The following is a 14,664-nucleotide window of genomic DNA, read 5'->3' on the forward strand; positions in this document are numbered from 1 at the left end:
AGAGTCAAGTTAGAGCAACAGAGAAGATCTCAGAAAGTACTGATACATGGGATTGAAGAAAACAGTGAGAAGGAAAAATAGAATTAGAATGAGTAAGGACATGGGAAGATATGGAAAGTTAGATTATGAAAGTGAAATCTTTGTAGGTGATGGCAGGATCAAGACTGTGTGTTTGTGTGTGTGTGTGTGTGTGTGTGTGTGTTTTAGTGTGAGTGAAGTAGTTATGAGAGATGAGTAGATTTAAGACTCAGTTCCTTTTAAGGGGTTCGTAACCTATCCAAAGGGTTTCATGACAAAAAAAAAGCAAACAAAAAAAACCCCATAAGAATCTCTGCTTTACAATGTGTCCATTTTTTATCAGGAAAGTACCAAAGCAATAATGGAAGAGCAGAGGAGTGAGGGTCTAACTGATGAATTCATCACCTGGTCCTCAGGAAACAGACATAGTCTTTTTAAAGAATATATCTTATTGTCTTATTAAAGTATCTCCAGAAAACTTTAAAGTTTTCACCTTACTGGTATAGACTTCAAGAAGGTAAAGTTGCTTTCAACTCATGGTGAATTATCAGGAACAAAAACTTAGGTGGATTTTGCAGTTTTATGCTTTTACCAAATTTAATTTTTTAATGTTTTCATTACATAGGATCTAAATTTTATGGATTTCATTTTATCTACCAAATGCTTCCTCTTTTATATTGCTTTACATCAAGTAATATTTTTCATTTCAAATTTTAGTACTAGATGATAAAGACAAGTTTGGTACATCAACTCAGGGTAGAACATCCCTTGTATTAGAATTCCCCCAAATTTCCAGTCAAGTTCAGATAATAATGGAAAAGGTTTTTTTTTTGGTTATTGTTGTTGTTAAGGAATTTAAAATATAAATGATTAGTCTGTGAGGGCAAGTTGAGTTTTGACTCCAAATCAGTGGTCAGAGTACTTTGAAGGTGTGACATATTATATTGTTGTAGTGGTTAGTACAGTAATCTGAACATGTGTGTCAAGCTCATTTGTCATACTTCATATAGAGGTTGTTTTCTTGGTTTCTAAGTTGCTTTGCTTTTGGTAAACCCCTAAATTTTCTTGGAGGTTCTGACCTGTCATGTTAATTTGGTTTTATGATTAATATCAACCTGAAAAACCCTCAGCTACTTTTAAACTAGAGATAAGGGAATGAAGCATTGTTATTTGTGATTATTCCCTGTTTTCATCTATGTTTTATGTGTATTGTTTTAAAATGTATAGTGGACAAAGCAATGTAAATTCAAGTGAAACTTTAATAAAAATTTAATGAAAAAATATTTTTGCATGAATGTTTTTAGGAAGAACTAAGAGAAAGATTCTGCACCATAAAAATCAGAGGGACTTTCCATTTGACTTAATGCTGAAACCTTCTGTGTGTGTATTATCTGTCTAAGAATGTGAGCTCCTTAAGAGTGAGGATTGTCTTCATTTAAATTAGTATTCACAACACTGAATACAGGGATTTAGATGGTAAGCATAAATAAATGCTTTTCATTTATTCTTGTAGAATATCCAAATAGAACAGAAATCACTAATATTAGACTACATTTTACCTGGTCCAAATTGATTTAAGTATTCTATCATTAATACTAAAAAGTAGTGTGGTACATTTTAGAAGAATATTTCCGGTTAGTAATAAGCATGATGTTATTTACTTTAAAAAGGATTTTCTTTATTTTCAGTTGTATCTTATTTGTTCATTTTCTCTTATGTTGGGAAAGAGGGATTGAATAAGGATATGATAAGCAAACATGCCCTTGTTAAGGCTCAACTCAGTCTTCAGAGTTTTCACATTGCATATCAAAGTCCTAAGTTCAGTTCCTAGTTTTCATGTATGACCCTAGGCTAGGTTAGTTCTTTAAGACCAAGTTGTAGAGCAGATGTGATCTGCATTGGGAGAGGTGATTTTCTCTTAGAAAGTCCTTGTGCCAATGAAATCACAGGTCCAGAACTTTAAAAAAACTAAAATTTTTGTTTGTGTGTGTTTCTGTGTTATGGATATGTTTTACTTCTTCCTTAGTATAAACTAACTCATGTGTAATAATATTTTCTTAATAATAATCTTTATATAATAATAATGATAGCTAATATTTGCATAATAATTATAACTAATATTTATATAATACCTACTATGTGCTAGATACTGTGCAGCACATTACAGATATCTCTTTTGATCTTCGGAACACTGGGAGATAGATACTATTAATATCCCCATTTTACAGATGAGGAAACTGAGATAAGCAAAGTTAAATGATTTGACTAGGTTCTCACAGCCAAGAAATGATTGGAGCTGGATTTGATCTCAGGTCTTCCTGACTTTAGCACTTCATCTATTGTACTACCTAACCACCCCAGAAAAGGCTGAAGAGAAATTGATAAAGTAAATGTACAATTATTTCATTTGAAAAAGATTATAATACTTAAAATTAACTATATTGTATATTATCATTTAGTTAAATTTTAGTAAGTCATGATATACCTAATTTCTAAAATCTATAATTTTTTACTTTAAATTCCATAACTCAAAAGACTACTCTTAAGAAAGCAAAAATAGGGGTGGCTAGGTGGCGTAGTGGATAAAGCACCAGCCTTGGAGTCAGGAGTACCTGGGTTCAAATCCGGTCTCACACACTTAATAATTACCTAGCTGTATGGCCTTGGGCAAGCCACTTAACCCCATTTGCCTTGCAAAAACCTAAAAAAAAAAAAACCATAAACTTTAAAAAAGTAAAGATTACTAGTTAAAATGTTCGTTATAATTCTGAAATCCACTTTAATATTCCCAGTTATCGATGGACTCAGAACTATATGTATATTAAGTATTAATACAGATTTTATAAGTTTTTGTTGTTTAACTTTGGAAATACCCTAATTCATTATCTTGATAAATGAAAAACTATAAACAGACTTGAGTCATATTAACTTGTTCTGAAAATTAAGTATATAGATAAATGTCAGAATGACTAAGTTTTCTTTTGTTTGTAAAAATTTATCTTTTTTAATACCAATTTCTTAAGTGAAATAACCTGTTGAGCCATTTTCAACTCAATTTGGCAGCAGTTTCTAAAATCCCAAAATAAACACTAATTTTCTTTTCATTGATGTTGTTGTTGATATGAGCTGGCTGGGGTCATTGGAATTCTCTCATCTTAAGCATTATGAAAGCAGAAGCTAACCACCTTTAAAAGAAAGGGAGATAGAGATGCTTAGTCAGAAAGAATTTTAGCTAAAGATTCTCTCATCTTAAGCATTATGAAAGCAGAAGCTAACCACCTTTAAAAGAAAGGGAGATAGAGATGCTTAGTCAGAAAGAATTTTAGCTAAAGAAACACTCCTTCCATTAAAAAAACATTACTGGGAAAAATTTGTTTGAAAGTTTCTAGAAGAAATTTATGTAAATTCATGTACCTTTAAAATGTACTTGATTCTAAGATTTTTATAGCTTTAATTACCTACTAGGTTATATTATAAAGAAAGCTTCCAAAAGACTCAGCAATTTGATATGCTTGAGAAAACCAATTTTTTAAAATTCTGTCTGATTAAAAAAATTCATTTTGTTCATCTTAAACTGTTTTTCATATTAATTTAAATCTTTAAACCCCAATAGTGTATTACTTATAACTTAATCATATAACTTTTAAATTTATTTCTTCTGTTTCACTTTTAAGCTTTGGTGAATTCAGTTTGGTGAAATGTATCAGTTAAATAACCCACTCTTCTGTTACCAGATTACCATAAAAATTCTCAATTCAGAATGAGAAGGGTCCTTAGTGGCTATCTAGTCCAATCTTTTCATTTCATTCACCAGGAAAATGAGGTCTGGAGAAGGTAAATAACTTGTTCAGTATATACAGATAAAGATACTAAAAGGCAGCTTATACAGGATTGAAACTCAAATCCTTTGATTTTGAGTCAGCTGAACCACATTGCATATTTGCTTTAAACAATAATCTGGCATATAATATAGTTTACTATACACTTGAAGCATTTGTATAAAATTGTAGTATATAATTAAAACATTAATAAACAAATACTTTTTTATCTTTTGTTTTATTTTTTTGTTTGTTTTGTTTTGCAGGGCAATGGGGTTAAGTGACTTGCCCAATGCCACAGCTAGGTAATTGTTAAGTGTCTGAGATCAGATTTGAACTCAGGTCCTCCTGACTCCAGGGCTGGTGCTCTGTCCACTGTGCCACCTAGCTACCCCAAATACTTCTAAACAGAGTTTTAAATATGCATTATCATGGTTTGATTATTAGCTATCATTTCTTCTCTACTTATTAATAATAATATATTGAGTCATGATAATCATTAATAATAATAATAAATAAATAACATTTGAAGGTTTGCAGAGTGCTTTACAGATAACCCTGGAAGGTAGGTGCAATTATCTCCATTATACAGATGAGAAAACAAGTAGACAAGTTAGATGACTTGCCCTAGGTTACACAACTAGCAAGCAAATCAAGAATTCTAGTCACCCAGTCTATATAGCTCTCTATCCATTACGCTAACATAGGGATTTAAAGTCTACAATGTACTTTATTCAGAGCAACCTTGTGGATTAGATAGAAGTAGAAAGAAGTTATTTTTGTATCATTTTGTGTTGTTACCATACCCTCTCTTTTCCCAGTTTAACTCCATAAACAGCAAAGACCTGAACCCAACTAAGCTATTCTCCAGCCTCTTAACACAGTGTTCATTACCTAGCAAGTTCTTAGAATATGAAAAGAGGAATTAAGTGACTGATGTCACCAGGGACTCTCCTGACCTGCCCAGGCTTCTTATAATCTCTCAGCCTACCTGTCCATTTTTTCCATTTATTTATGTTACATAGTTGTTAAATCCAATTCTGTAGATTCAGATTAAAAGGAGTTATTTTTCTAATAAGTATTGGGAAGTTTTTTTGATTGTGAAAAAAAACCTTGACATTTTTTAAAATTATATTACCTGGAGGACTAAAGGAAATATAGGGAGAAAGGAGAAATAAAGGAATTTCTTCTGGTTTCAGTTTGCAGAATCTCTTCTGTTGATTGAGCTTTTGCTTGATAGTTATGTTGTAAAATTTAAAGAAATTTTGACAAAAAAGTATCAATGAACAGAACAAATGTTGAAATCTCACCCCAAAGCCTAGTCCTTAACAAGCATAACCATATGGTTTATGTATTGCAGTTTTAATAGAGTTTTAATGCCCATAGAAATAGAGTTTTTATGCCCATAGAAATACTACCTTTGGCATCTTCTAACGTTTATAAATTTGGCTAAGGGGTAATGTTCTTCCAAACATGTCTTTATTAAATTTATCTATGCCAATATCTGAGGCAACTAGGTGGTACAATGGATAGAAGATTGGACCTGGAATCAGGAAGACTCATCTGGCTGAGTTCAAATATAGCCTAGACCCTAACCAGGTGTTTGACCATGGATAGTTCACTTAATCCCATTTGTCTCAGTTTCCTCATCTGTAAAATGAACTGGAAAAGGAAATGGTAAACCACCCAATATCTTTACTATGGAAATCCCAAATAAGGGCCACTAAGAGTGAGACACAACTGAAATGACTGTATAACAAAGCCAATATCCAAATATCTATAAGTAACATAGTCAACAGTATCACATTTTAATTTAGGACATGACTAGAGACAGCACTGAAAAACTTTACAGCAGTGAATGCATGAATTAAACCAGAGGTGTCACATCAGAAAAATAGTGAAATGCCCTGGTTAGGGAAGGAACCTACCAAAACCATTGCATAAGACCCTATCATAAGTACCAAACTGTCAAGACTATTTATAGATTAATCTAGAAGTAAACAACAGCTATGTATTTGAATTTATCTGCCAGTGTTTCTATAGAAAATATTGAAGCAGCCACATTTAGATTCTGTCCCTTTAATAGCTAATGTGCTTTATAGGGAAGTGGAAATGGGACACAAGATGAAGTGGGGGAACATGTAAAAAGAATTCTATACTTGAAGTGATACAACTTGAAAGTCATTACAGGGATCAGTTTTAATATATTACAGAGGAAGATGCCAAAAGAAAGAGAAAAACCATAATAGTGTTATTAACAAAAAAATTTTTATTTACGTCAACATGGAGACATCTATAACAATAAAGTAGCATTATTATTTCCTTTTCTCTTAAAAATATGCAAGAAAATGGTATATGATCCTATCAAAGATATCCTTGATGAAAACCTGATAGGGGAACTTTCACAGATGGTTTTTTAAAACAGACCACATCTTTACAGTCAAATAATTGACTGACAGGTATAGAGAATAAAAGAAAATTATAGCTTCATATTTGTTCAAATTACCCTAATACAGTGTACCTTGTACTAATTTTTTAAAAATGCATCTCATTTTCTAACCAACCAAATATATCCTTTCTCCCATTTTATTTCTGTTGATAAGTAGCATTTATATAATACTTTAAGATTTGTAAAATGCTCATTTTATCCTCACAACAGCCTTGGAAAGATGTTTTGTTATTTTCCCTATTTTACAAATGAAGAAAGGAATAGAGACAGATTAACTTGCCCAGATTCACACAGTTTGTGATTTGCAAATGTTTTGAATGTCTGGATTTGAACTCAAGTTTTCTTGATTCCAGAATTAGTGCTTTTTCTACTGTACCACCTATCTGTCTTAACAACTTTTACCCTTATCTCAGCCTCCAAATCCAATTGTTTAGTAAATCCTATTGATTGTACCATCAAATCTCAGATCAATCCTTTCTATTCAGCCATACTTTCACCACATTATTTCAGGCCCTCATTTCTTCTTACCTAGACTTTAATGATTAGTCTTCCAGTTTTTAATCAATTTTCACTCTTTATTTTTCCTTCATACAAATACCTAAGTAATCTGTCTAATACACATACCTGATAAGTCACTTATCTATTAAAAAAAATAGTACTTCCTCTCAACACATTCAGTTTGGATCAATGTATAGCATGGAAACAATGTAAAGACATATCATACTGCCTTCTGTGGGAGGTGGGGGGAGGGAAGTGAGATTAGGGGGAAAATTGTAAAATTCAAAAATAAATAAATTTTAACAAATAATAATAATAATAATAATAATAATAATAGAATTTCTTAGCTTGTCAGACTCTCCACAGTTCAGTTCTCCTCTACAACCAAAGTGTATTAAGAACATAGTATTTGCCAATTCCTGTGCCACATGTTGGGAATACCAATACAAACAAAAGAAAAAAAAGACATTCCCTTATTCTGGTGAGTGAAGCCACACATAATAGGGAGCTAAGGGTGATGGGATTAGGGGTGGAGCCTGCAATAGAATAAAGACTTGACTGGCCTGGTCTTTTCACTTAAAATGGTAGTTTTGGAAGAACCAAGCAATCAAAGGAAGAAAGAGGAGTGCTTCTGGTGTGAGAAATAACAGATATTGAATGAATGTCCAGAGTGAGAATTTTTCAGATAGTAGAGAAAGTAAATGGTATCTGGAAAGGAAGGTATAAATGATTTAAAGATTTGGGGAATAGGACCCCAATTTATTTGTTTATAGTATATGAATTTATAGAAAGATTGTCATTGTGGAATATGTCGATGGCACAGGGGACAGAGTACTAGACTTGGGGTAACTTCCCTTAGACATTAATAACTGTAAGATCCTGGATAAGTAACTTACCTTCTTTCTGTCAGTCTCTTCATCTATAAAAAGGTTGTTGTAAGCATCAGATGGGATAATATATGTAAAACATTTTGTACACCTTAAGACACTACATAAATGTTATCATCATCATCATTATTCTTACTAGTCTAATGGTATAGTAGAATCACACTGTTTCCTCCTTTACTATATTTCTTTCTCAAAAATCTCTTTTTTTAAACAAAAATTATTTAAGGCAATTAATTGACTTGCCCAAGGTCACACAGCTAGACAATTATTAATTGTCTCGGGTCACATTTGAACTGAGAACCTCCTGATTCCATGGCCAGTGCTTTATCCACTGCGCACCTAGCTACCCCTCAAAATCTCTTTATAGTGATGTATCAAACTCTGTCTCTCACACATACATGTGCACACCTCTAAGTTAAAATTAGAAAGGACTTATTTTACCATTAGTTGAATCTCTGGTACATAGGAACCCTTCTGTCATGGCTTCTGTTCCTGCCTCCAGCAATTTGGGACCTGCTTGAGTGGAGTTTATATGTCCAAGTCATATTGATTTTTCAAATAGTCAGTTTGATAGAAATACCCATTGCCATAATCAGAGATAAAGACATTGTGACAGTTGTTAGATCCTGGAACAGGTTACCCAAGATATGTTCAGAAATAGCTTCCCCAGAAATCTCAAAGAATGAAATAAAAATAGAATCTCTCTTATAGATAACATTTGTTTGGGTATTAAAGTGCTTTGATAGGAAAACCTTAAACTAGGAATAATTCTTAATTTGGGGGAGGCCCAGTTTTCTTATTGAGAAAATAAGGTTGGACTGAATAACTCTTGAGATCCTTTCTAGTTCTAAATCTTATATACTTTCATATGACTGCTAGTCCTTGGACACTGTAGCATGATAACGTGAAAAGTTCACTGACTATATAATCTGTTTCAAATCCTGCCTCTGGTTCTTATTACCTGATTTTGGATAAATGTACTGTCAAATTAGGCAGTTGTACTAGAAGACATCTGAATTTCCTTCTAGTTTTACATCCACAATCCTGTCATCTGCCATTAACTAGATGTATTATCTTAGGTAAGTCAGTTTTATTCTCTATTAGTTTCCTCATTTGTAAAATGACAAGATCAAGGTGTAATAGATAATTTCTAATTACAGTCTTTTCTCTGGTTCCTACAATTCATTTCAGTCATCTGATAAAAGTAATCGTTACCAGAGATGTAAACAGTAAAGATTGTACAGTTTATTCCAAAGACAATTTTCTTTTAAAGAAGAGGAAAACTGGCTCTAAGACTTTTTTTTCTGAAAAACTAACCTAATTTGCTTATGATTCTAAAACTATCTAATTGAAAAGTTTAAAATCATTTAAACTTTTTTTATGTTTCTTTCCTATCACCCCCCCTCAAAAAATGTTTGGAATCACAATAGTTTAAAATAAATCCAAACATATTTGTGCATGGTTTTCAAGTTCTTTAAAAATTAGAGTAACCTTCATATTTTCAGTAGATTTAAAATATTTTTAAATGTAATTTTTTATTTATGCCTATTTGTATTTCAGGCACCAACTAACTACTCATCTAAAGTCTTTAATGTTGTCCACTACAAAAATCAGATTCAAAGTTCATAGATTGTCTCTGCTATCTTACTTAATTCATATGCTCTTGCTTCTCTGTTGTTTGTAATAAGTAAATGCTATAAAGTCATAACCCTAAAAATCTAAGGGGTCCAACAGTGAATCTGAAGTAGAAAATAGTGGAGATTAGCAAACAGATTTTAAAAATCATGCATTTTTTTGTTCTGAGTTTCTTAGAAACAATTTCCTCTAGGAGTTGGTTAGGCAAAAAATGGTGTGACTTTCCCTTTTCTAATTTCCAGTCTTAAGTCACTTTATTTAATTAAAAGAATTTTAAAGAGAGTTGAGGGGAAAAATTAACATTAAAATTTAAATAATATAAGCCACTGAAAGGAATAGAAAAGATCAAAAATTAAAGTGAAGATGGTAATAATTATACTGATATTTTATAGGGTTTTAAGCAGTGTTTTCTTTATAACACCGTGAGACAGGTAGTGTAAATATTATGTCCACTATATGGATGAAATGGCAAAATGAAACTTAATAGTGACTTTGGATGGGTCAGACACTTAATAAGAGCTGAAACTCAAACCAAAGGCTTCTAACAGCAGAATCAGTGCTTATCCTATTCAGTGACTAAATTTTCTCTGAATTGATTATATCATTGTGGGGAGAAAATGTTTTTTATAAATATTTCACATGTTTTTAATGTCAAAGTAATTCTAGACAGAATTGTGTTTCCATTTTGCAAGTGGAGTTTTGGGGTTTATTTTGTTTTGTTCTTTTTTCATTTGTAAAAGAGACATAAAAAAGTATAATTTATAAACAGGTCAGTTTGTTCCTAAGAAAGGTTATTGAGTTTGTGACTGAGTACATTTATAGCTTCCTTCTTTCAGTCGAATGGTTCAGCTTTCACTTTGACAGGAGCTGTTGTCATAACTCACATGTTTTCATATCTTCTTGTTTAAACAGAGAACTTAACTATATCTTGGAACCTACTTTACAAATGCCCTTTATTTAAAAAAAAAATTGCTGCCTATTCTATGGAATGAGACTATTCCAAAATGATCTTTGATGTAATTCTATTAATGACCCAAATAATATGAGATCTGCTTTTAGAACTACAAAATGAAATTAGTTTTAAAAAATTTTCAACCTTTTCTATCTCTAAACATTTCAGGAATGTATGTTCTCTTTGTAATCTTCTCTGGGATTAGGCCTCAAATGAAAATGACTTTGACCATCTTTAAACCTACCCAGTCTTTAATTGGATATTTATCAAAATCATATGACATTTAATGGATGCTACTCACATTCTGGAAAAACCTAGAACTTGGATAGATATATGTGATCAAAGTAATAGAATAGTATAATATAGTGCCTTTAGACCAGTTTTACATTTGGACAAGAATGATAAGTTAAATTTATATAGCATGCTATGCTTTTGCGAAGTATTTTCTGCACGTAACCATGTAAAGGGAATAAACGTTCTTTCACTCTCCTTTGTATCCTTCACAGCATCTCCCAGTGTCTCCCATTCAATAAATATTCATTGAATAATTATATCCAAAACTTTAATTTTTGTAGTTGAAATAACCTTTTAGCCTTTCTTAAGGACTCAAATTTAGCCAGCTATCTGGATTTGTAAACATATTGACCAGCTTGACATACTATTGCCTGGTATGCCTTTATTCTATACTTGTGGCTTTCCCCTGATAAATAAGTTTGGACATAGTTGTTCATTATGATTTTGATTAACATAGCATGCTAGTCTTCTTAATATCTTCTATCTGGTGTTTCTCAAAATGCATATGTATTTATGTTTTGTTAGAAGTTGTCCAGTTCATTGTATGCTTATGTGTTAGATGCAGTAGGGGCTTTCATTAAACAGCAGGATATTATTAGGCATAGCATGACAAGTCTTTATAGTTATCTGCCTTGTTTAAACTGGACCCACAAGCAGACTGCCGACTAAAGGGGTAAGCAATGAATTGAGAGTTGATGGCAGGCCCATAGAGGTCCTAAGGCTCAGGTGGTTGTCAGCCATAAGTTTAGCTGAGCTCTTTCAGTAATTTGTCACGCCTTGGTCTGCTCCTGCTGCGCCAGCACGTGCCAGCTTAGTGTCAGAGTGCCTGTTCGCCAGACGGCCACTCAGGCCTAACATCCTGCTGTTAACAGGACCAGCGGCTTGCTGTGGCAGTATGGAAGACAGAGCCTTGGCAACAGCCAAGTACTGTGCAGAATAAGCATGTTCATAATGAGATGTGAATGGCATCAGTCAGTCCCTTTAGAATAGGGCCGGAGCGTGTGCCTCCTCTCTTAGGAAGTTTGGCAGCCTATTCATTAACAAGAGTCATCAGGAGTTCAGCCTACGAGAGGGAAACAACCCACTTTCCAAATACTTGGACTGTCAGGACTCTTGTGGGTTATAGTTTGGACAGACCCATGATGAATCATGAGTTCCTAATTTTGCAATCCTCAGAATTCATTTTCTTTCCTTGAAGTTTCATATTTTCATTATTGACAAATTCTGGTATGCGAATATATATATATATATATATATATATATATATATATATATATCTGGATAGTGTGGAAATGCTTCTCCAAATAGTTGAATTAAAGTATGTATCTGTGTTTAGAAGTATCTGCATCTATATCTGTCTAAAAAGATAGATACATGCACTTAAGCCTTCCAAAAGAAACTTGTGAAATATCTATCCTTGTTTTAAAAGTGAGGCTTACTATTTAGATCTTATTTTCTAGAAATAAGATTTTATTTTCCTAAAAAGAGCTTTCAAAAATAGGAATCATTAATTCTATTTTTCTCCTCATATGACAGTCATAATTTGGTGGTTCTCAAAGCTTCTTTTCTCCCTTTAGTATTAGCATATTTTTCAAGATAACTAAAGCATCATAAAGGAGTTTTGTGGGTTGTTTGGGTTTGGAGAAGGGGGTGTTTTTTAGCAGTTGCTTTCTTCCTGCTAATAAGGAAAGAGGAATGAGATGTCATACTGACTTCAAGTGTTAATTCATAAAGTCGTACGTGAGGTTCTTCCATCCATTGTAGAATTGTTTCAGACGTTATTCTGTTATTGGAAGTGCATGATTCACCTTCTGAGAAAACAGAAGCTGCACACAAAAGGAAAAGATTTGCTTTCTACCCTATGAAAAGCTGCCACAAGCAGGGGTCCTATTAAGACAGCTGGAAAGTTGCTTCAGCTTGTTACGCTTGTAAGTTTTATTGGTGACTGGTTTTTGATTACACATTTGAATGCTGTGTGTTCCCAGTTGCAGTTTTAATTAAAAGGCAATAGTCTTTTTTTTAATTGCTTTGTATGTAGCCTGCATTTTCCTAGGTTGAACTACATATAAGGTGTTATTTTTCTAATGCTCATAGTTTATGTCAATAAATTATCTATATCTATATCTGTATCTGTATATTATATATATATATATATGTATGTATATATATATATATGTATATATATATATATATATATATATAAAATCTTGCCTTGATGTAAAACTTTCTCCACAATATATATTTCCTTAATTATAAGAAAACTGCATTAGCCACAGAGCTTGAAGTCTATGAATTAGACTGAAGATTATCAGGAAGTTTCTGTCCATTGAAAGAAATAATTCTGCTTCATATAAACACCATGCCAATGCTACTAAATTTGTAATATTTTGCTTATTTATAATGCATTATTTGTAGTAACTCTTTTTCATTTATATGAATTTTTAGGTGTGCTTTTTGTTTTATTAATGAGGCTGGTCATGACAAAAACCATCAAAATACAGTGGAAACTTAATAGATCACAAAGTCAAAATGTTATTGCAACTCAAACACTTAGCTCTTCCTGACCTATAGAATTCGGAAGAGATCTTTTTCAAATTAAAAAGATGTTTTTGCACGTATTTCATAGATGGTTTTAAACAATGAACTGTTAAAATTCTTATGCATTTGGTAGTAAGTAGTATATTTGTTCTGTGCTTGCCCTTGTTCCTTAACTGATTATTGTAGTTATGAAGAACGAGCTCTGTATCTTGAAGCAATAATCCAGAATCACAGAGAAGTAATGACATTTGAGGATTTCGCCGCTCAAGTCTTTTCTCCCTCCCCTAGTTACTCCCTCAGTGGAACGGGTGAGTGTCTACATTATTCTTCTCTTTAACACTAAGAAGCATTTGAGTAGCAGATGTACACCTGTTTTTTACAGATAAATGCTTGCAAATTTAAGAAGGGCATTCTCTCTCTGAATAAACTAATGAATATCAAAAGGAATGATGACATTCATTTTAATTTGTTTTGCATCAGAGCTGTTCACTCAGTTCCTTTCTTCAGCTATCCTGTTAACCTCCGAATCTAGCAAGGTTAATGAACTTTTTCTCAGTAATGTGCTCCAGTTCATTCAGGAGTGTGGGTTTCTTGCTGAGCTGGGAATATGTTGTTCAAAAGCTACGCCTGAATCACTGCTTACTTATCGAAAAATAGTTCCTCACAGTAGAAGCCGTTGCTACTAATGCTAAATGGGGATTATGCTGCTGAGATACCAGGGTCAGGGATTAATGCAGAAGAACTAGAAGGATAGTATTCCTTTGACCAATCATAACAGCAGTGTGGTGTGCTAACATTTTCTCTGGAGTGGTTTCTATGCATATGGCCAAATTACAGGCTCCAGTAGCACCTGGTATGGAACCTTTTTTGGAAACTGCCTTAGAACCATTTCATCTCATCTCTCAAGCTGGTTGACATTGGAAGAAATTTCTGTGATCCCATTCCTCCTTTTAATGTGATTTTTTTTAAAAGATTTACAAAGTTGAAAAGAAACTGTAATGCTACTTGTTATTAGTGTTACTACTAAGAGCTTTTGTTTTAAAGGGCTGCATTCAATGGGTTTAGTAATTTCTGTATATCAGTACAGAAAAAAATTACTCATCACTGAGATTTAGGGTGTATTGAAATTCTCAGTAAGAAGCCTTCTTTAATTTGGACCGCTTTACACACAACTGTTAGAGTGCTTAATAGATTTCTAACATGTATAAATTGTTTCAAAACACTGGCTTTATTTCTCTTACTCTGACTTGTTAACAAATATCTTACATCCACAGTGAAGAAAGAAATTAAATTCAGTGAAATAAATCACTTACAAATAAAATCAGCCATGCATCATTGTTTAACATTACTGGCTTCAATCCTTGTGCTTTCAGAGCTTTGTTAGGAGATAAGAGGTATATGCATGTGCTCATATTGGTAGCCAGTAGCAGCAGGCAGAAGGCTTTGGAGATAAGCAAGCTGGCAAAAGTAAAGGGGAACCAGTGCTATTTACATAATCGTGCCTCTGCTTCCTGGAGAGGCGTCAAGAAACACAGGGATGGCCTCTATTGATCTTTGTTGAACTGGAATACTAAA

At 32.9% G+C, this 14,664-nt stretch overlaps 1 protein-coding gene across 5 annotated transcripts in view; it reads left to right on the plus strand.

The window, feature by feature from the left end:
* RALGAPA2 (Ral GTPase activating protein catalytic subunit alpha 2) overlaps window positions 1–14,664 on the plus strand; it is a 374,367-nt gene that overhangs the window by 325,256 nt on the left and 34,447 nt on the right. For all 5 annotated transcript variants that reach the window (XM_074209342.1, XM_074209345.1, XM_074209344.1 and 2 more), the window contains one exon: window positions 13,276–13,397. In XM_074209342.1, coding sequence (XP_074065443.1) covers window positions 13,276–13,397 — 122 coding nt within the window. The remainder of the gene's footprint in view (window positions 1–13,275; window positions 13,398–14,664) is intronic.

Source organism: Macrotis lagotis, chromosome 1 (assembly GCF_037893015.1).
Source record: "Macrotis lagotis isolate mMagLag1 chromosome 1, bilby.v1.9.chrom.fasta, whole genome shotgun sequence".
NCBI lineage: Eukaryota > Metazoa > Chordata > Mammalia > Peramelemorphia > Peramelidae > Macrotis > Macrotis lagotis.